At 37.9% G+C, this 22,154-nt stretch overlaps 1 protein-coding gene across 6 annotated transcripts in view; it reads right to left on the minus strand.

Moving 5' to 3' along the window:
* WNK3 (WNK lysine deficient protein kinase 3) overlaps positions 1 to 22,154 on the minus strand; it is a 166,013-nt gene that overhangs the window by 31,729 nt on the left and 112,130 nt on the right. For all 6 annotated transcript variants that reach the window (XM_055376524.1, XM_055376521.2, XM_055376522.2 and 3 more), the window contains exons 18-21: positions 14,428 to 14,518; positions 13,761 to 13,891; positions 12,357 to 12,970; positions 8,196 to 8,407 (exon numbers count right to left, since the gene is read on the minus strand). In XM_055376524.1, coding sequence (XP_055232499.1) covers positions 8,196 to 8,407; positions 12,357 to 12,970; positions 13,761 to 13,891; positions 14,428 to 14,518 — 1,048 coding nt within the window. The remainder of the gene's footprint in view (positions 1 to 8,195; positions 8,408 to 12,356; positions 12,971 to 13,760; positions 13,892 to 14,427; positions 14,519 to 22,154) is intronic.

Below are 22,154 nucleotides of genomic sequence, written 5' to 3' on the forward strand. Positions count from 1 at the left end.
TGAGATGGAGTCTTGCTCTGTCGCCCAGGCTGGAGTGCTCTGTCGCCCAGGCTGGAGTGCAGTGGCAAGATCTCGGCTCACTGCAAGCTCCGCCTCCCAGGTTCACGCCATTCTCCTGCCTCAGCCTCCCGAGTAGCTGGGACTACAGGCGCCCGCCACCACACTGGGCTAATTTTTTGTATTTTTAGTATAGATGGGGTTTCACCATGGTTGCCAGGAGGGTCTTGATCTCCTGACCTTGTGATCCGCCCACCTCGGCCTCCCAAAGTGCTGGGATTACAGGCGTGAGCCACCGCGCCCTGCCAGTTGGAGACTTCTATAACCCACTTTTAATAACTGATAGAACTAGGCAGATGATCAACAGAGAAATAGAAGACTTGAACAGCCCTCTAAACCAAAGAGGCCTAACAGACATATATGGAACGCTCCACCCAACAACAGCAGAATACATACTTTTCTTTAGCATACATGAGTTCAAGACCAGCCTGGGCAACATAAGGAGACCTTGTCTCTAAAACAAATAAAAAAAAAAATAGCAGGACATGGTGGCATGTGCCTGTAGTCCCAGCTACTTGGGAGTCTGAGGCAGAAAGATCACTTGAGTGAGACCAGGGGGTTGAGGCTGCAGTGAACAATGATCATGCCACTACACTCAACCCTGGACAACAGAGTGAGACCCTGCCTCAAAATAATAATAATAATAATAATAATAATAAGCACAAGACTTATACACTAAAAACTAAAAATGATTGTTGAAAGAAATTTAAAGACAACCTGGCTGGGCGTGGTGGCTCACGACTGTAAACCCAGCACTTTGGGAGGCTGAGGTGGGTGGATCACATGAGGTCAGGAGTTCAAGACCAGCCTGGCCAACATGGCAAAACCCTGTCTCTACCAAAAATAGAAATATTAGCCAGGTGTGGTGGTGCACGTCTGTAATCCCAGCTACTCGGGAAGCTGAGGCATGAGAATTGTTTAAACCCAGGAGGCAGAGGTTGCAGTAAGCTGAGATCATGCCACTGCACTCCAGCCTGGGCGACAGAGAGAGACTCTGTTTCAAAAAAAAAAAAAAAAAGAAAGAAAGAAATTTAAAGACAATCTGAATAAACAGAAAGACATCCCATGTTCACAGATTGGAAGACAACATTTTAAAGATAACAATACTCCCCAAATTGATATATAGAGTCAATACCCTATCTAAATTCCAACTGTTTTTTTCAGAAATTGACAAGCTGATTCTAAAATTTACATGAAAATTCAAATTACCCAGAATAGTCAAAACAATCATGAAAGAGAAGAACAAATTTAGAGAACTCAATTTACAATTTCAAAACACATGATAAGCTATAGGAATCAAGACGGTATGGGATTGGCATAAGGCCAGACACAGAGATCAACGGAGTAGAATTAAGATTACAGAAATATATCTGTCCATTTCTGGTCAGTTGATTTTCAATAAGGGTACCAAGACAACTCAATGGGGGAAAAATAGTATTTTCAACAAAAAGTGCTAGGACAAGGAGATATCCACATACCAAAAAAAAAAAAAAAAAAAAGAATCTGGATCTTTAACTCACACCATATGCACAAATTAACTCATAATGGATCAAAGAACTAAATGTATCTGGGTGCAGCGGCTCAGGCCTGTAATCCCAGCACTTTGGGAGGCCGAAGCGGGTGGAACACCTGAGGTCAGGAGTTCGAGATCAGCCTGGCCAACATGGCGAAACCCTGTCTCTACTAAAAATATAAAAATTAGCCGGGCGTGATGGCATGCACCTGTAGTCCCAGCTACTTAGGAGGCTGAGGCAGGAGAATCGCTTGAACCTGGGAGGTGGAGGTTACAGTGAGCTGAGATTGTGCCACGGCACTCCAGCCTGGGCGACAGGGTGAGACTCTGTCTCAAAAAAGAAGAAGAAGAAAAAAAGAACTAAATGTAAGAGATTCACTATAAAACTCCTAGAAGAAAATATAGGAATAGGCCGGGCGCGGTGGCTCATGCCTGTAATCCCAGCACTTTGGGAGGCCAAAGTGGGCGGATCACCTGAGGTCAGGAGTTTGAGACCAGCCTGGCCAACATGGTGAAACCCCGTCTCTACTAAAAATAAAAAATTAGTGGGGTGTGGTGGCATGCGCCTGTGTCCCAGCTACTCAGGAGGCTAAGGCAGGAGAATCGCTTGAACCTGGGAGGCGGAGGTTGCAGTGAGCCGAGATCGCGCCACTGCACTCCAGCCTGGGCGACGGAGTGAGACTCTATCTCAAAACGAAACAAAACAAACAAACAAACAAAAGAAATTATAGGAATAAATCTTCATGACCTTAAGTTAGGCAATAGATTTTTTTTCTTTTTTCTCTTTCTTTTCAATTACTATAGAGTCAATGGTGAGCCAACGGAATTTTAGATATGATAGTAAAAGCACAAGTAACAAAAGAAAAGAAACAGATTAGATTTTATAACCATTACAAACTTTTTGTGCTTCAAAAGACACTACCAAGAAAGTGAAAAGACAATCTAAGAATAGGAGATGATTATTTGCAAAATCATATTCAGTAAGGCTCTAGTCCTTACTCACAACTCAACAGTTTCTCTACATTCTCTCCAACACTTGCCACTGTCTTAAAATTTTTTTTTCTTTTTTTCGCCTCATATGTCCTATGTCCTTGCGAATTGCCTTTTTAAATTTCAGCCATTTTAAGTGGGTGTAAAGTTGTATCTCATTGTGCCTTTGATTTACATTTCCTTAATAACTAATGTTATAGAACATCTTTTCATGTATTTATCAGTCATTCATAAATCTTCTTTAGAAAAATGCCTATTTGAATCTTTTGCCCATTTTAAAATTGGATTTTTGAATCTTTTATTGTTGAATTGTTGAACCCTCATGCCCTGCTGTTATGACTGTAAAATGGTGCAGCTATTTTGGAAAAAAAGTCTGGTAATTCCTCAAAAGATTAAACATAGAGTTCCCATGTCATCTAGCAATTCCACTCCTACATATCTATCCAAGAGAAATGAAAACAAATGTCCACATAAAAATTTGAACACAACTGTTCATAGCAGCATTATTCGTAATAGCAAAAAAAAATAGAAAACAACACAAATGTGTAATCACTGATGAATGAATAAAATGTGGCATATCCATACAATGGAGTATTATTTGGCAACAAAAAGAAATGAAGTACCAATACATGTTACAACACAGTTAAACTTTGTAAATATATGCTAAGTGAAAAAAGTCACAAAAGACCACATGATGTATGATTCCATTTACATGAACTGTCCAGAGTAGGCAAATCTTATTTTATTTTATTTATTTTATTTTATTTTTTTGAGACAGGTCTTGCTTGTTGCCCAGGCTGGAGTGTAATGGCGTGAACACGGATCACTGCAGCCTCAACCTCCTAGGCTCAAGCAATTCTCCTGTCTCAGCCTTCTGAGTAGCTGGGACTACAGGCGTGCGCCACCATGCCTGGCTAATTTTATAGAGATGGGGTCTCACTTTGTTGCCCAGGCTGGTCTCAAACTCCTGGGCTCAAGCAATCCTCCTGCCTTGGCCTCCCAAAAAAGAGCAGGCAAATCTATAGAGACAAAAAATACTTTAGTGATTGATGAGGCTGGAGGATGGGGGAAGCGGGAATAAATGGGGGGGGGGCTACTACTCATAGAAAAGCGGTTTCTTTTTGAGGTGATGAAAGTGTTCTAATGGATAAACATACATTTTAATATTATGCAGCAATAAAAAATGAAGTACTGATACATGTTATAAAATGTTTGACTCCCAAAAACATTATAAGTAAAAGAAGCCAGTCACGAAACCATATATTATTGTGTAACTGTATTGATACAAAATGTTTCAGCATAGGCAAATCTATAGAAACAGAAAGCAGATTTGTGGTTGCCTGGTGCCTGTGGTTGGGGGTTTGGGGTAGAGGAGCTACAATGAGGGATGACTATGAATATGTACATGTTTCTTTGTGGAATGTTGAAAATATTCCAAAATCAAATTGTGGTAATAGCTGCACAAGTCTGTAAATTGTATAAGTTAAATGAGTAAACATTATGATATGTGAAATATCTCAATAAAACTGTAATTTTTTAAAAAAATTAAAAGTAAAGAAGCAAAAGAAATACTTACTTTCCAACTCATTTATAAGGCAGCTTTTCCCTGATATCAAACCAGAAAAAGATACTATCAAAATTTTCAAAATATAAAACAAAAAGATGAAAACTGTAAACCAACATACTTATTGAACTTAAATTAATAAAGGGCATATACAAAAACTTACAGTTAACATTATAATTTATGGCAAAAGACAGAAGGCTTTCTCCTTGGAAGAACAAGGCAAGGATGTCCAATATAAAGTTTTAGCTAGTACAATAGTAAGAAGAAATAAAAGGCATAAAGATTAAAAAGGGAGAAACAAAAAAGTCTATATTCACAGATGACATAATTGCTCACTCAAAAAATCCCAAAGAATCTATAAGAAAACTTCTAGAACAAATATGTTTAGCAAAATCTTCAGATGTAAGGTCGATACACAAAAATTAATCATATTTCTCTATCAATGTGTGATTGGAAACCCTGTAGAAATAAAATAAATCCTTAGGTATAAATAAATCGAAACACATATAGAATCTGTAAGCTGAAAACTATAAAAAGCAGATAAAACATATCTAAGAAGACCTGGAGAAATAAACTGTACACCAAACCCCCATGACATGCAATTTGCCTATATAACAAACCTGCATATGTACCCCTGAGCCTAAAATAAAAGTTAAAAAAAAAAAAGACAAAAAAAAGGAGAGATAGCCTACGTTTATTGGTTGGAAGACTCAGCACAGTAAAAATGTCGATTCTCCCCAAAATTGATATATAGATTTAACATAATTCCAATCAAAATCACAGCAGGATTTTTTTTAGATATAGTCAAGCTGATTCTAAAATTTATATGAAAAGGAAGAGGAAGTAGAGTAGCTAAAACAGTTTTGAAAAAAAACAAAGTTTCAGGAAACATAATACCTAATTTTAACAATAATAATTTTAAAAGTTGCTATAAAACTACAATAATCAAAATAGTGTGGTATTGGTGAAAGGACAGACACATAGATTAATTGGAACAGAATAAAGAGTCCAGAAAGAGATTGACACATATATGGCTAATTGATTTTTCAAAAAGGTACAAAAGCTATTCAATGGAGAAAGGACGGTCTCTTCCACAAATGGTAATGTAATAATTGAATATCAATATGCAAAAAAGAACCTCACCCAAAACCTCACACCTTATACAAAAAGTAATTTCAAATGTGTCATAAATCTAAATGTAAACATAAAACTATTAAACTTTTAGGAGAAAACATAGAGGAAAATCTTTGTGACCTGTGTTTAGCCAGAGTTCTTAAATATTACACCAAAATCACAATTTTTAAAAAAAATTTGATAAAGTATACTTTATTAAAATCACAAACTTTCGCTCTGCCAATGACACTGTTAAGAGAATGAAAAGACAAGCTATAGACTTGAATAATATATTTGTAAATCACATGTCCTACAAAGGATTTTTATTAAAAATACAGAAAAAACTCTCAAAAATCAACCATATGAAAACCAACAACCTAATTTTCTAAAATGACAAAAATTGTTGCCTTTGGGATAAACTGAGTAAAGGATATATAGGTACATAGCATCCCTCTGTATTATTTAACTGCATGTAAATCGACAATTATCTCAATGAAAATTTCAATTAAAAATAAAACAGGATACAAAAAAATAGCAAAAAACTTGAACAAACACTTTACCACAGAGGATATACAGATCACAAATAAGTGCAAGAAAAAAAATGCTCAACATCACTAACCATTATGGGAATGAAAATTATAATAAAATAACCACTTTATATCATCAAATACCTATTGGATTGGCTAAAAAAAGAATGCTAGTAATACCAAGTGCTGAAGAGCATCAGAAAAACTGGAAGTCTCGCACATTGCTGACAAAATGTAAAATGATACAGCTGCTTGGGAAAATGGTTTGTTAGTTTTTAAAAAATGTTAAATATGCATACCATATGATGCAGCAATCTCATTTCTGGGTATTTCATCCAAGTGATCTGAAAACTTATGTTCACCCAAAAAGCTGTATGTGACTATTTATGGGAGCTTTATTTGTAAAACCCCAAACTAGAAACAACCCAAATGTCCTCCAACTGGTGAATGGATAAACAAACTGTGGTACATCCATTATAACACAAAATAAGTTGAGGAATCCCAAAGACAGCCTCCAGAGACATGTTTTTACCGTGAGATCATACTTCTCTGGCCATGCTTACTTAGAAACAGGTGGACACCTGACTGTAGAACAGCCCAACTATAGGCCAGGCAATGGGCTCTGACCCATTTCTTGGCATGAAAAAGATGAGCAGGGACAGTCAAATTTTCTGTCCCTGGAATCTAACAAAGGTCAGTTAAATAAGGACCTGAAAGTGAAAGAATGCTTTGGGATCACGAGTAACCAGTGTTATCTAACAGTTTTGGGAAAGCAGAAACTATGCATAAAATGAAGCCATTTGGGAATGAAACAGAATAAAATAAAGTACAGCTATTAGTGATACTGCATCAGACTGAAGGTTCATGTACTTCTGCTGTTAAATCCCCAGAGCTGCCTTCAATCTAAGTCTACCCCTTAATTCTGTCTTTACAAGATCATCCAAGTACAGTTCCTGTTCTTGGGTTCTGTATTAGTTGTCTATTGTTGTTGTAACTAATTACCACAAACTTAGTGGCTTCAAACAACACAAATTGATCTTATAGTTCTCTAGGTTACAAGCCTAACATGGGCCTCACTGGCCTAAAATCAAGGTGTTGCCAGGGCTGTGTTCCTTCTGAAGGCTATAGGAGAGATGTGTTCCCTGGCCTTTCCAGCTTCCAGAAGTTGCCTCCATTCCTTGGTCTGTGGCACTCTTCCTCCATCTTCAAAGCCAGCAATGTTGCACCTTTCTGACACTGTTTCCCTTTTCTCTGACTCTTCTGTGTTTCTTCTCTTCTACTTTTAAAGATCCTAGTGATTACACTGGACCTACCTGGATAATCCAGGATAATCTCCCTATCTTAGAGTCAGCAGATTAGCAACTTTAATCCCATCTGCAAGCTTAATTCTCCTTTGCCATATATCCTACCATGGTCACAAGTTTCAGGGATTTGCACATGGATGTTTTCGGGGGGAATTATTCTGCCTACGACAAGTTCCATTGGGATTTCACATATGTCCTTACAATACATCCCTAACCCCCACCTTGACTATGCACATATAACCAAAGAGGCCTGACCTGATTAACAACTTCTATATTAGTTAAGTAGAGATTGATGCTCTTATTTTTCAAAGTCAAAGAAGTATATTTTACTAATATTCTTATAACTAATAAACAAAGATCTCTTCAGATAAGAGCATGAGTGTATATATATGTATGTATTTCTTTTTATGAGACGGAGTTTCATTCTTGTTGAGTGTGTGTGTGTGTGTGTGTGTGTATATATATATATATGTATTTTAGATGGAGTTTCGCACTTGTCGCCCAGGCTGGAGTGCAATGGCACAATCTCGGCTCACTGCAACCTCTGCTTCCAGGGTTCAAGCAATTCTCCCACCTCAGCCTCCTGAGTAGCTGGGATTACAGGCGCCTGCCACCACATCCAGCTAATTTTTGTATTTTTAGTAGAGATGGGGTTTCGCCATGTTAGCTAGGCTGGTCTCGAATTCCTGACCTCAGGCGATAGGCCCACCTCAGCCTCCCAAAGTGTTGGGATTACAGGCGTGAGCCACTGCGCCCGGCCGAGTATAATTTTAAGATTATCTTGTTACCAACAAACTCTCCAACAAACTCTAAATGCTAGACCAGAAGTTCCCACTGACTGATAACATTTCAAAAATTATTGTGGGGATTGGCATTGGGCTTCCAGCTGCTGGTTTTCCAAATAAAAGCATGAACCATACTCAGCTTCTCTCTACAATCTATCAATTATCCTAATCATTATTACATAAAAGGACATTTAACATCAAAAACAGAAAATAATCTCAGAATAATGTGTACTTCTTTAAATTATTTTAGCCTAATTAAAAATAAATTGTATTATAATCATTTTTCTAATTTTGCTAATCTTGGACTAGATTTTTTAAAAATTACTTTTATGACTGATTTACCTGTAGCAACTATGCCATTGTCCACATGTGTCAAGGACTGGGGGCGGCTTCGAAGTTTGCTTTTGAAAGATCTTGGTCGACGTGGTGATGCAGGTGGCAAAGGAATCTCAGTAGATTGGGTTTTGCTATCTTTAATTGACCGAAGGCGTTCATAGAGCTCCTGCAGCTCCTTATTCTGCTGGGTTTGAAGATTTACCACCTCCTGAATGTGTCTGAATGAAAATCATGCAAAAAGCATTTTAATGGCACTGGCTCCATAAAGATGAGCCAAGAAACTCTAAACCAGTATAAGTAAAGTTTAACAAGGAATTTAGATTAAGAATGGGGAAATAGAGACTAGGCACAATGGCTTACATCCATAATCCCAGCACTTTGGGAAGCCGAGGCAGGAGTATTGTTTCAGACTAGAAGTTCGAGACAAGCCTGGGTAACATAGGGCGACCCTATCTCTCTAAAAAAAAAAAAAAAAAAAAAAAAAAAAAAAATAAAATAAATACAAAAATTAGCTGGGCACGGTGGTGCATGCCTGTAGTCCCAGCTACTCAAAAGGCTGAGGTGGGAGGATCACTTGAGCCCAGGAATTCAAGGCTGCAGTGAGCCAAGATCACACCACTGCACTCCAGACTGGGTGACAGAGAGAGACCCTGTCAAAAAAAAAAAAAGAAAGAAAGAAAGAGAGAGAGGGAGGGAGGGAGGGAGGGAGGGAAGGAAGGAAGGAAGGAAAGAGGAAATACAGAGTATTTTCACAATTTCCAGAGGGAAGTGGGAAATGCCTTCCTAAGCATAACATTTAACTGTAATAATCACTCATGAAGAAAAAGATTAACAAATTTCTAAAACTTAAATACAGTGAAAGTCAGTAAAACAAAATGTAAAGTCAAATAGTATTAATGATATTAACATTTTTTGCCAGATGCAGTGGCTCATGCCTGTAATCCCAGCACTTTGGGAGGCTAAGGCAGGAGGATCGCTTGAGCCCAGGAGTTCGATACCAGCCTAGACAACATAGTGAGACTCTGTCTCTCTGAAAAAAAAAAAGAAAAAAAAAAAAATCAACCAGGTATGATGGCACATGCCTGTAGTACAAGCATCTCGGGATGCTGAGGCAGGTAGATCTCTTGAGCCAGAGGTCGAGGCTTCAGTGAGCCATGACAGCACCACTGCACTCCAGCCTGGGTGACAGAGCAAGACCTCATCTTAATAATAAGAATTGTAATAGTAATAAAAGAAAGAATAAATAAAAATCGGTGAAGAAACCATAATGCTAAAAGAACACTGAAGGATGAATAAATTATCTTTTAAGATCCTTTCTAGGCCAGGCATGGTGTCTCATGCCTATAATCCCAGCACTCTGGGAGGCTGAGACAGGAGGATGGCCTGAGGCTAGAAGTCTGAGACCAGCCTGGGCAACACAGGGAGACCTCATGTCTACAAAAAAATTTAAATATTAGCTGGATGTGTTACACGTCTGTAGGCCCAGATACTTGGGAAGCTGAGGTGAGAGGATGGCTTGAGCCCAGGAGGTAGAGGCTGCAATGATCCATGACTGCACCACTGCACTCCAGCCTGGGTAACATAGTAAGACTCTGTCTCAAAATAAAAGATCCTTTCCAGGTCTTGGGTTCTATGAGGTTATGAGAATCCATGTCTCACATTCAAAATTAAGTAGATATTCATAACCACCCAGTTACAAAAAACTAGCCAGCTACAAAAGCTACCAGTCATTTGACAATGGTTTAAAAGAACCATTAAAAACAGCAATAGAAGGCCAGGTGCAATGGCTCACACCTGTAATCCCAGCACTTTGGGAGGCTAAGGCGGGCGGATCACGAGGTCAGGAGATTGAGATCATCCTGGCTAACACGGTGAAACCCCGTCTCTACTAAAAATACAAAAAATTAGCCAGGCGTGGTGGCGGGTGCCTATAGTCCCAGCTACTTGGGAGGCTGAGGCAGGAGAATGGCGTGAACCCAGGAGGCAGAGCTTGCAGTGAGCCGAGATTGTGCCACTGCACTCCAGCTGAGGCAACAGAGCCAGACTCCGTCTCAAAAAAAAAAAAAAAAAACAAAAAAACCAAACCAAAACAAAACAAAAGCAATAGAATACTTATATCACAAATATGAAACTGCTTTAATAACTTTTATTATAAAAAGTATCAGTGTACATATACTGTATAGTACTTAATATATAAGTTGACGTATACATAATGTAATGTCAAGCCTGTATATATATTTTAAAGTGGAATATCAGCCTTCTGGTGATGAATATTTAAAGTATATATTCACAATTTTCTTGCAAGCTCAAGTTAAAAACACTGAAACAAGTTAGAGAGAAAATATTATAATTATCTATCATTGGAATGACAGTTTTGGGTTTTTTTCTTCTCTGGGCAAGGCCCTAGAAACTAAGAAATTTCCAAGGATTTTAACCTGCTTTAATTCTTGAAGCACTTGAACGTAGCATCCAAGTGGAGCATTATTCAAGCTTGTAAGAACTTGACTAAAATCCAGCTTTTTATTTTATTTTTTGAGATGGAGTCTCGCTCTATCACCCAGGCTGGAGTGCAGTGGTGCGATCTCGGCTCACTGCAACCTCTGCCTCCAAGGTTCAAGCAATTCTCCCTGCCTCAGCCTCCTGAGTAGCTGGGATTACAGGCGCGTGCCACCACGTCTGGCTAATTTTTGTATTTTTAGTAGAGACGGGGTTTTGCCATGTTGGCCAGGGTGGTCTCAAACTCCTGACCTCAGGTGATCCACCCACCTCGGCCTCCTAAAGTGCTGGGATTACAGGCTTGAGCCACTGTGCCCGGCCAAATCCAGCTTTTTACGTGCCTATTTAGTCCTCCCTGGTTCTCCCTGCTTTACAAATTGTTCAAGTCCCAGAACAGTGCGGAAATTCTCTAAAGCATAAGATATATTCAAAAATTGCTAGAGTTGGTTTCAACTTTTCAAAGTAAGGGCATTGGGTCGTCAATAGGAGGCTAGTAATTAACTTATGAGTATATACATATAATGGAATACTTTGAAACAGTCAAAAATATAATGATACAGATATATATCCAAGATACTATGAAATGGTAAAGAAAACCAAGATATAAGAACAGTCTTGCAGTGTAAGTTACTATTTGGGGAACAAAGAATGAAATATGCATATTTGTTTGTACAGTTATAGACTAACTGGATATACAAGAAACAGGTAATATTTATTGTGTCTAAGGAGAGAACCTGGATAGTTCAGCTGCAGTGCTAGGAGGGAGACTACTGGTTACCCTTTTGTACCTTTTGAATTTTGAACCATGTGGATAGAATTAGAATTCAGTAACTTAAATATGAATTTCTTTTCTTTTTTTTTAGACGGAGTCTTGCTCTGTTACCCAGGCTGGAGTGCAGTGGCGCACGATCTGGGCTCACTGCAACCTCCACCTCCCGGGCTTAGGCGATTCTCCTGCCTCGGCCTCCCAAGTAGCTGGGAGTACAGGCGTCTGCCACCACACCTGGCTAAGTTTTGTATTTTTTTTTTTTTTTTAAGTAGAGACAAAGTTTCACCATGTTGGCCAGGCCGGTCTTGAACTCCTGACCTCAAGTGATCCACCTGCCTCTGCCTCCCACAGTGCTGAGATTACAGGCATGCACCACCATGCCTGGCTGGCCTGAATTTCTTTTTTTTAAATGACCTATTTTATAAAACTAAATACAAAACATCATTCTATTGACAAAATATATTATCATAATATCACTAGTGAAGGTTGATTACCTCAGTCACCAAATAATAAGCTTGATCTTGAAAGTATCTTACCTTTTCCTAAAGAAGATGAACCACTATCTCTGATTATAATAAATCAGCTGTTTACTTATCAAATGTGAAATTATATAAGAATAGTTGTAAAATCTAAAACCAAAAGTCCTGAAGAATAAGGATTGTAAAGGTTAGCAAAAAGAGTAGTTAAATCATATTGGTCAATAAACAACTGTAATAGTCTTGAGACTATGTAAACATTTTATATACAAGAACTTTTTCTCATTCATAAATGTTTAGCATTAGCATTCTTTGTAGTTTTCAATCATTAAAATGTCACCAATCCTAAATTAGTTACCAATCCAATACTAAGTTCTATAAAACCTAGGGCAACCAGATTTGTGACAAAAGAGAAACAGTCCTTACTTTTCTCGTAATCTTTGAAGCTCCACCTTCAAGTCCTCATCCTCTATTTCTGATTCATCATCACTGCTCATTGGGGAAGATGGCGAATAGAAGAGTGAACTCTGTGTTTGAGCATAAGCTTGTTCTTCGTGGTGTGGTAAGCACTGATTACTCTCTGGACCAGTCTTTGCCACTGACTTTCCACTGCCAGCAAGACTGGCTGAAAATTCACTATCAGAGCTAGGCTGTTTCCCAGCAGTCAATATCTCTCTCTCTTTAAGCAACAGTTCAGATCCAGACTGCATGCTACTTCCTGTGGCTGAAGTTTCTTCAAATTCCTTTTCTGGGGTCACTGAAGATACATCAGTCTCACAAGCTGCGCTGAAAGATAAGAAGTTGTCACCTTGTTTGGGAACTCCTTTATTTTCTTTACAGGTTTCCTGAAGAGCTTGTAACTTCTCAGAAGAAAACGAAGTTTTTGGATTTTGTGTGGCAGGTTCTATTTCTACCAACTGAGACTTTGCTGTTTCAATAAAGGCTTCTTCACTAGAATGGTTTGTCTCACTGAACACTGATATGTGTTCTATTCCAAAAGATGTCATTTTTGCTGACTGCTGCTGAGGAATTGTAATCACCTGAGATATAAAAACGTAAAAGTGGTTAGCATAGCACAGACAAGTAGATGCTCTGCTGTGATGTATATGTACTGATACTAGCAAAATTTAAAAATTTAATCTATACCCCCAAATTCACTCTTTCAATCAGTCCCCTTGGGTAAAGAGAGTGGGCATCATATTGCTCAAATAAAATTCCACAATTAGAGTTGCTGAGATTCTAAAGGACGTGAAATTACATTTATAAAAGAGGACCCACCCACCCGCCAAAAGAAAACCTATTTCTGTGCTCTCTACCAGCTATGAAAATCTCCATTTCTTTAGATTCATCTTTACTGATGGCTTCAAAAGGTGAGGGGATGCATGCAAGATGAACAAATTAAATATGACAATGATCTACATTTAAAGTAAGTATCATCGGCCAGGCATGGTGGCTCATGCTTGTAATCCCAGCACTTTGGGAGGCCGAGGCAGGCGGATCACCTGAGGTCAGGAGTTCAAGACCAGCCTGGCTAACATGGTGAAACCCCGTTTCTACTAAAAATACAAAAAATTAGCCGCGTGTGGTGGTGCGCACTTGTAATCCCAGCTACCCGGGAGGCTGAGGCAGTAAAATCGCTTGAACCAAGGAGACGGAGGTTGCAGTGAGCTAAGATCACACCATTGCACTCCAACTGGGCAACAAGAGTGAAACTCCATCTCAAAAAAAAATAAAAACAAAAATGGAAGTATCATCTACAGACCAAGATCTCCAGTGGCTGTTATATTTTATAATGCCCTTGTAGATAAGGATTCAATCAAAGACACAAACCTGGAACCGACCCCGCTGAAATGATCCACTCATCGCTTTACATCTATTCAAAGCCCTAGTATCAGCTGTGGACTCCCGTGTCAGAGGAATGGGATCAGGAGCAATTGCTGATCTCATCTCTTCTGTTTCCACTGCAAGTTTTGCCAAATTGTAAGTAAAAAAGAGAAAATTGTTTGTTAAGACTAAATTTGCTTACATTACCAAAAATGAAGAAAAGTAGAAAAAGCTTAACTCCTGCTAGACAATTAAAAGGTGTTAATGTAATAAGCAACATCGTATTAAGTCCCTAAGTCTAAATCAGACATTGCAAGATTTATCCCAAGACTTAGTATCTATATGAAATGAATAACCGGAAAACCAAATTAGTTACAAAAGGAAAAAATAAAATGGCAATGACATTAATGGGACATGTCACATACATGGGCTATGTGGAAAAAGTGGCAAGATTTGTATATGAACAACAAAAAAAATAAGTAAATGAAAAGTGATGTTACCTAGTCTATGTCCCTGACTGTAAGCACACTACCTTGACGGACTTTTGATCTCTTGAAAAAGCTGGTTGACTGCCGTAGCCTGTATGCCCAGCTTTTTAATTTGCGAGTCCAGGATTTCTTGCTAATAGGATTTTTGAGACTAGGACAAGTAAAGCTTAGGCCAAAATATCCACCTCCTGTCTGCAGATGAATGGCTCCACCGCTTGACACAGCAGCAGGATAGGCCTCTGGATCCCCTGGAAGTGAAGCATCTGAGGACATCTCCTAATGGAGACAAAACAAAACAAAACAAAACAAAAAACAAAACAAAACAAAACAACCGAGAAAAACCAAAGTGGTAACAATTTAGGTAAGGTGAAGCTTTTTAAAAAAAAAAATCGGAATTTCTTGTATAGACTAATCTTTAACCCAAAATAGAGTATTACGTATATAGTTGCATTAATAGTAGCATATCAGACGGAACCCAAAGTACTCAATTTATAAAAAGCCTTGTTTCTTTAAAAATATTATTTAGACTTTAGTAAATAAAAGAGAAGATTATTAATCTTCTACCCCAGAATATTTTTCATCATTATACAAACTTTGAAAACTGAAAATCAAATTAAAATTTCCTTCATATGTGCCAGTTTACTAAAAAGGTTACTAAAACTCCATGCTATTATCATGGAAATTTTCATTTATGCCTATATTATTTAAGAGACTCAGTTAAAGATGCTTGAAACACATAAAAACAGAAAAAAACAAGATATCTAGGCACTTAGATTTACAGCGAAGTATCAGGAAATCAAGTTTCTTACTTTATGAAAGCATACGGAAATTTATAAAGGACATCAAAATTACTTCAAAATCATGCTCTAAAAATTCTTGTTAACATCAGGCTATGCTGGCTATAAAATCAATCCCCTCTTCTTGTCCTCCTACTCCCCCCAAAAGGGCCCCAGATATAACTGTTGTATCTAAATGAGTGCTTTAAAGATAAATCCCCTATAATAATTAATATGAAAAGTTAGCACAGACAACCACAAATATTTTGGGAAACATGAGAAGGGTCACTACTAATCTAGAAGATTAAAAAAATATATAAAAGCACACAGAATGGGATTTAGCATTTGCCTGAAGGAAGATAGCCTACATGGCAGTAAGTATGATGTCTTGGGTAAGCATTATTACTACTTAGGGCAGGGCTGGGCGCAGTGGCTCACGCCTGTAATGCCAGCATTTTGGGAGGCTGAGGTGGGCGGATAACCTGAGGTCAGGAGTTTGAGACCAGACTGGCCAACATGGTGAAACCCCGTCTCTACTAAAAATACAAAATTAGCCTGTCGTGGTGGTGCCTGCCTGTAATCCCAGCTACTTGGGAGGCTGAGGCAGGAGAATAGCTAGAACCCGGAGGCGGAGGTTGCAATGAGCCGAGATCGCACCATTGCACTCCAGCCTGGGCAACAAGAACAAAACTCTTGTTTCAAAAAAAAAAAAACAAAAAAACAAACACAAACTTATGGCAGGTCAGGACATATTAAAAATAAAATTGTAAGCAATCAGTTTTTATTTTCTGAAGTCTCATTTTAAACTAGTAATAATTAGTTTCATGAGAAGAAAAAAATCAGTATTACAATTTAGAAAATGTTACATTGGTCCCACTGAAATTACAGAAAAGAATTTTAATATGTAGTAACTGGATCAAGATGGCAAATTAAATATTTGTTCTAGCCTTCCTTATCAATCCAAATTTACAGACACAACAGGAAAATATACATAGACACATGCATATATGACTGACAGAGGAAAAAGTAGACCATGACATATGTAGGAATTGTTTCAAAATGCTGCAAACTTGAGTGGCTGATACAGGCAGCAGGAGAGAACCCTGGCCAACTAAAAAGATGAGTGGTACGCTAGAATGCTTACAAAACTCTATCAGATCTATCTTCTGTCTCTTTCAATGTTATCTCTTAATGCTCTCCTGTTTACTGGCCGCCTTTTGGTTCCTTGAACAGATCTCTGCCTATGAATATCACCACCACATACAAGTCTTTCCCTGACTACCATATATAGGTTTAGTATCCATTTTCTTCTACTAGATGTAAACTCCACAAAAACAGAGGTTTTGACTTATTCACTGCTAAAGAGATATTTACTGAATGGAAGAATGAACTGGTTGGGATAACAAAGAAGGAACAGGCAGGCAGTTCTGTCCCTTCTCTCCCCACCTCCAGACCAAGCAAAGGGCAGCAGAGGCATGTGCCCCCAAATAAGAGCAGTAAGAGGAAAAGGTTTTGTGGCCAAGAGAGAGGTCAACAATGTAGGAAGGAGACAACATCCAGGAAGAAAGGTAAGCCCTCCTACATTTGGAGACTAGCTACTGGGCCACCCTCCAGGCAGCATTAGAGATAAGTTACAAAATACAGTGCCAGGGAGCATGTCCCATACCTTTCCCACAATTACTGAAGGAAAGTTACAGTAATTACATAAAACACTTACAGACAGATGAACAAGGAATCTCATGAGTGAAAAAGAAGAGAACACAACTAAGAATCACTAAACACCAAGGGAAAACTAACATTATAAGAAAATACTAAACTCGGCAAACAGAATAGCCAAGGAAATAGCATTAATAACATAGAATAAGACTTCAATATATTCAGAGAGATGTGTGAATATACTACATCGATAAAGTAATGAACTACAGTTACTAGAAATTAAAACAATGTAATACTTGATACAAAAAATAGCTGAATAGGAGATGCAACCGCTTAAAAATTGAGAAATTATCCCAGTACAAAAAGCAAAAGGACAAACAAATGAAAAGCATAAGAAGTTTATAGATAAGAGCTGCGCGCAGTGGCTCACACCTGTAATCCCAGCACTTTGGGAGGCTAAGGCGGGTGGATCATCTGAGGTCAGGAGTTCCAGACCAGCCTGGTCAACATGGTGAAACCTCATCTCTAACAAAAATATAAAAATTAGCTAGGCGTGGTGGTGAGCGCCTATAATCCCAGCTACTTGGGAGGCTGAGGCAGGAGAATTCCTTGGACCTGGGAAGTGGAGGTTGCAGTGAGCTGAAATCATCCCATTGCATTCCAACCTGGGCGACAGAGTAAGACTCCATCTCAAAAAAAAAAAAAAAAAAAGTTTGTATATAAGAAAAATAAAAATGGGAAATGAAGAAATAAAACTATCTCTATTCACAGTTGACATGCTCTTATATATAGAAAATCCAAAATAATCCACCAAAAGTTATTGGAGCTAATAAACAAACTCAGTAAAGTTGGAGGATACATCAACACATAAAAATCAGTTGTATTTTTATATACTAGCAATGAAGAATCCAAAACAGAAATTAAGAAAACAATTCCATTTCTAATAACAATAAGAAAATACTTAGGAATATATTTAACCAAGGAGTGAAAGTCTTATACACTGAAAACTACAAAACATCAATGAAAGAAATTCAAGGATACTGAAATAAATAGAAAGTTCATGGGCAGGAAGACTTAATCTGTCAACAGTCCACAGAGTGACCTACAGATTCAATGCAATCCCTATCAAAACCCCAATGGCCTTTTTCACAGGAATAGAAAAGCTTATACTAAAATTCATATGGAATCACAGGGGACTCTGAATAGCCAAAAAATATTTAAAAAGAACAAAGTTGGAGGACTCACATTTCCTGATTTCCAAATGTACTATAAAACTACAGTAATCAAAACACTGTCATTTTGCTACTGGCATAAGGATAGATATTGGGATTGATGAATTGAATTAGTCCAGAAATAAATCCATACATCTATAGTCAGCTGATTTTTTACAAGAATGCCAAGACCATTAAATGGGGGAAAGAATAGTTTCTTTACCAAATGGTGCTGAACAACTGGATATCCAAATGCAAAAGAACGAAGCTGGACCCTTGTCTCATACATATACAAAAATTAACTCAACATATATCAAAGACCTAATTATAAGAGCTAACAAAGCAATACAAGGAAAAGTGGATAATCAGACTTCAACAAAATTAAGAACTTTTGTGCGTTAAAGGATACCATCAAGACAGTGAAAAGACAAACCTACAGAATGGGAGAAAATATTCACAAATAAAATATCTAATAAAGACTTAGCATCCAGAATATACAAAGATTTATTTTATTTTATTTTATAGAGATGGGGGTCTCACTATGTTGACCAGGCTGGTCTTGAACTCCTGGCCTCAAGCGATCTTACTGCCTTGGCTTCCCTAAATTCTGGGATTACAGGCTTGAGCCACCATGCCCAGCCACACATATAAAGAATTCTTACGGCCGGGCACGGTGGCTCACGCCCGTAATTCCAGCACTCTGGGAGGCCGAGGCGGGCGGATCACGAGGTCAGGAGATCGAGACCATCCTGGCTAACACGTTGAAACCCCTGTCTCTACTAAAAATACAAAAAAAAAAATTAGCCGGGCACGGTGGTGGGCACCTGTAGTCCTAGCTACTCGGGAGGCTGAGGCAGGAGAATGGCGTGAACCCGGGAGGCAGAGCTTGCAGTGAGCCAAGATAGCGCCACTACAGTCCGGCCTGGGCGAAAGAGCGAGACTCCGTCTCAAAAAAAAAAAAAAAAAAAAGAATTCTTACAACTCAACAACACAAACAACAACCCAATTAAAAAATAGGCAAAGGACTCGAACAGACATTTCTTCAAAGAAGATATACAGATGACCAACAAGCACAGGAAAATATTCTCAACACCACTAGCCATTAAGCAAATGCAAATCAAGACCACAATAAGATACCACTTTATACTTACCAGGATGGCTATGATCAAAAAATTGGAAAACAAGTGTTGGTAAGTATGTGGACAAATCGGAACCCTCACATTGTGCTGGTGGGAATGTAAAATGGTGTGGCTGCTTTAGAAAAGAGTTTGGTGGTTCTTCAAAAAGTTAAACGTAGAATTACCATATGCCCCAGATAATTGAAAACAGGAACTCATACGAATACTTTATATGAATGTTCGTAGCAGCACTATTCACAACAGCCAAAAGGTAGAAACAACCTAAATGTCCATAAACCAATGAATGGATAAACAAAATGCAGTATAGCCATAAAATGGAATATGAACTTTGAAACATTATGCTAAGTGAAAGAAACCAGACACAAAGGCCATATACTGTATGGTTCCATTTATATGAAATATCTAGCAGAAGCAAATCTATACTGACAGAAAGCAGATTTGTGGTTGCAAGGGGCAAGGGGAAGGGAGAACGAATAATGACTGCTTAATGGGTATGAAGTTTCTTTTTTTGGGGTGATGAAAAAGTTCTGGAACTAGATAATGGTGATGGATACACAACCTTGTGAACAAATTTAATGTCACTGGATCGAACACTGTAAAAGAGTTAAAATTCTAAGAAATCACAAGACAAGTTTCCATATTTATAGAGCACAAAGAATATGAAATAAGATGAATAAACAATAAAGAGAATATACCAAAGGCATCCAGTAGCCCTTTAAGTAGGTACTATTATCTCGATTTTACAGATGAGGAAATTAAGGCTGGGTAAAGGGTGTAGATAATTTGCCTAGTATTACATAGTAAACGGCAAAGCAAGATTTTGAAACTGGTTTGTGGGGTTCAAAAGCTGTTTTCTTTCTAACACTGTTTCAATAAGAATGTTTTCATTTAAAAAATCTTACAAGTATTACATTGTGAAAGGAAAACAAAAACTCAGGACCCTAATTCACTATGCCAAAAAGAAAAAAATTAAGCTGAAAGCTGAGTCATGCAAGAAACTGCATTTCATTTTGTTCCTAAGCAAACAGCTACAAATAAAAGGTTAAATATCTCCAGAGGTAGCTACCCTATGTTCACCTTATCTTATGTAAAGTGCTGATTTACTGAGCAAAATTGGGAGATGAATACATAATTGATTATTCTCCTACCTGCTCCTTTTCTCTTGCAACATGTGGATTACCATAACCTCCCTCTTTCCCCTCCAGCTTGCTTTTCTCCTTCAAATACTGAAGCCCTCAAAATCATCTTTGGAGAAAGGCACGGACCACAGACTGTATCTGTGATTCCATGTTTCCTCTCTTCTAGGCATGTCCCTAACCTTGGCAAAATAAAATTCTAAATTGATTGAGATCTGCCTTAGATATTTTTTGGCTTATAACATGAATAACTGTTTTCTGCAAAAGATCTAAACCATTAGATAAAACAAAAATCCCTGTAACAACCCTCCTTCCCAGTCTCCCCTGGAAGATATCCACTAATATCAATTTATCTTTTCAGAACTTTTTTGTGCATTTATGTACATATGTGTGTGTGTGTGTGTGTGTGTGTGTGTGTGTGTGTGTGTGTGTGTGTGTTCCTTTTTAAAAATACAGGCCAGGTGTGGTGGCTCATGCCTGTAATCCCACTGCTTTGGGAGACCAAGGCAGGAGCATTGCTTGAGGCCAGGAGTTCAAAACCAGCCTGGGCAACATTGCAAGCCCATGTCTCTACAAAAAGTTTAAAAATCAGCCAAGCATGGTAGCACGCACTTGTAGTCCCAGCTACTTGGGAGGCTGAGGCAAGGGGATCACCTAAACTCAGGAGGTTGAGGTTACAGTGAGCCACGATCATGCCACTGCACTCCAGCCTGGGTAATGGAGTGAGACCCTGTCTCAAAAACACACACGCACATACACATACATACATACACACACACACACACACACATACACACACCTCATCATACTGTCTGAATTATTCTGCATATATTTTTCCTGATGATTTTTCCTGGAGATATGTCCATGCTAAAATAAAGATGATAATAGCTAACATATATTTATAGGTCTACTTCATGCTTTTAAATTGCTTCATAGTATCAATGTCCCTCAATTTCTATTTACAAATATTTAAACTTGTTTGTGAATCCTTTCCTGTTACCAATAATCAAACAATGTTACACTGAACATTCTTATACATGTTCCTTTGTTCATATGTGCAAATGCTTCTCTCAGGTAGAATTTGACAGTGACATAGCTCAGTCACAGGAATGTACACATTTCTAACTTTCATAGTGTTAAATCGCCCTCCAAGTAGGCTGTACTGATTTTATTCCTACCAACATAAAATGAAAATTACTGCGCCCAGCCATCAATTTCTTTAATATTTGCTAGTCTGATTAGCAAAAAACTATTTTTCCATAAAATTTTGCCTTTCTCTCATTACTAAGAAAGTTGAAAATCTTTTCACATGTTTAGCAGGCATTTATATTTCCACTTCTGTGAAATGCACGTTCAGATGCTTTGGATATTCTTCCACTGAGTTGTCTGATCTTTTCTCAATGATTTGTAAGCATTCTTTATATATTTTAGAGTTAATATTTTGTCAGTTTTCTGAGAAAAAAGCTTGGAACAAAAATATATGCAAAAATAGGTTGCTATGAAAATGGAGCCAAGAATAAGAAAGATTTAAAAAATCAAATTCATGACTGCCAAATGAAAAATTAACTGGATACAGCTGAATACCAAGAGAGTGATCTGAAATTTAAAAAGAAAAAAAAAACTGAAGACATATCTGAGAACATAAGGTTTTAAAAAATGAAATTAAAAGTGAGAGCAAGCTGTTAAGAAACATGGGGAATAATCCAAGAGGCCATATATCTCCTACAATTTCTAAATGGAAATAAGCAAGACAATGAAGGGGAAGAAAAAAAAGAAATGAAAATAAAGTTACCGGAGCTGAAAAAAGATACAAATCTTCAAATTCGAAACATCCACAAAAGTGATATACAAAATGAATGGGAAAGTGATATACCAAGATACAGTCTGATAATCAGAGCTCTAAGATAGTTCCCTAAAAGCAACTAGACCTGTGCTAACTGAATACAGTAGCCACTAATCACATGTGGCTGTCTAAATTTAAATTAATTAAATTA

Source organism: Gorilla gorilla, chromosome X (assembly GCF_029281585.2).
Source record: "Gorilla gorilla gorilla isolate KB3781 chromosome X, NHGRI_mGorGor1-v2.1_pri, whole genome shotgun sequence".
Taxonomy (NCBI): Eukaryota; Metazoa; Chordata; class Mammalia; order Primates; family Hominidae; genus Gorilla; species Gorilla gorilla.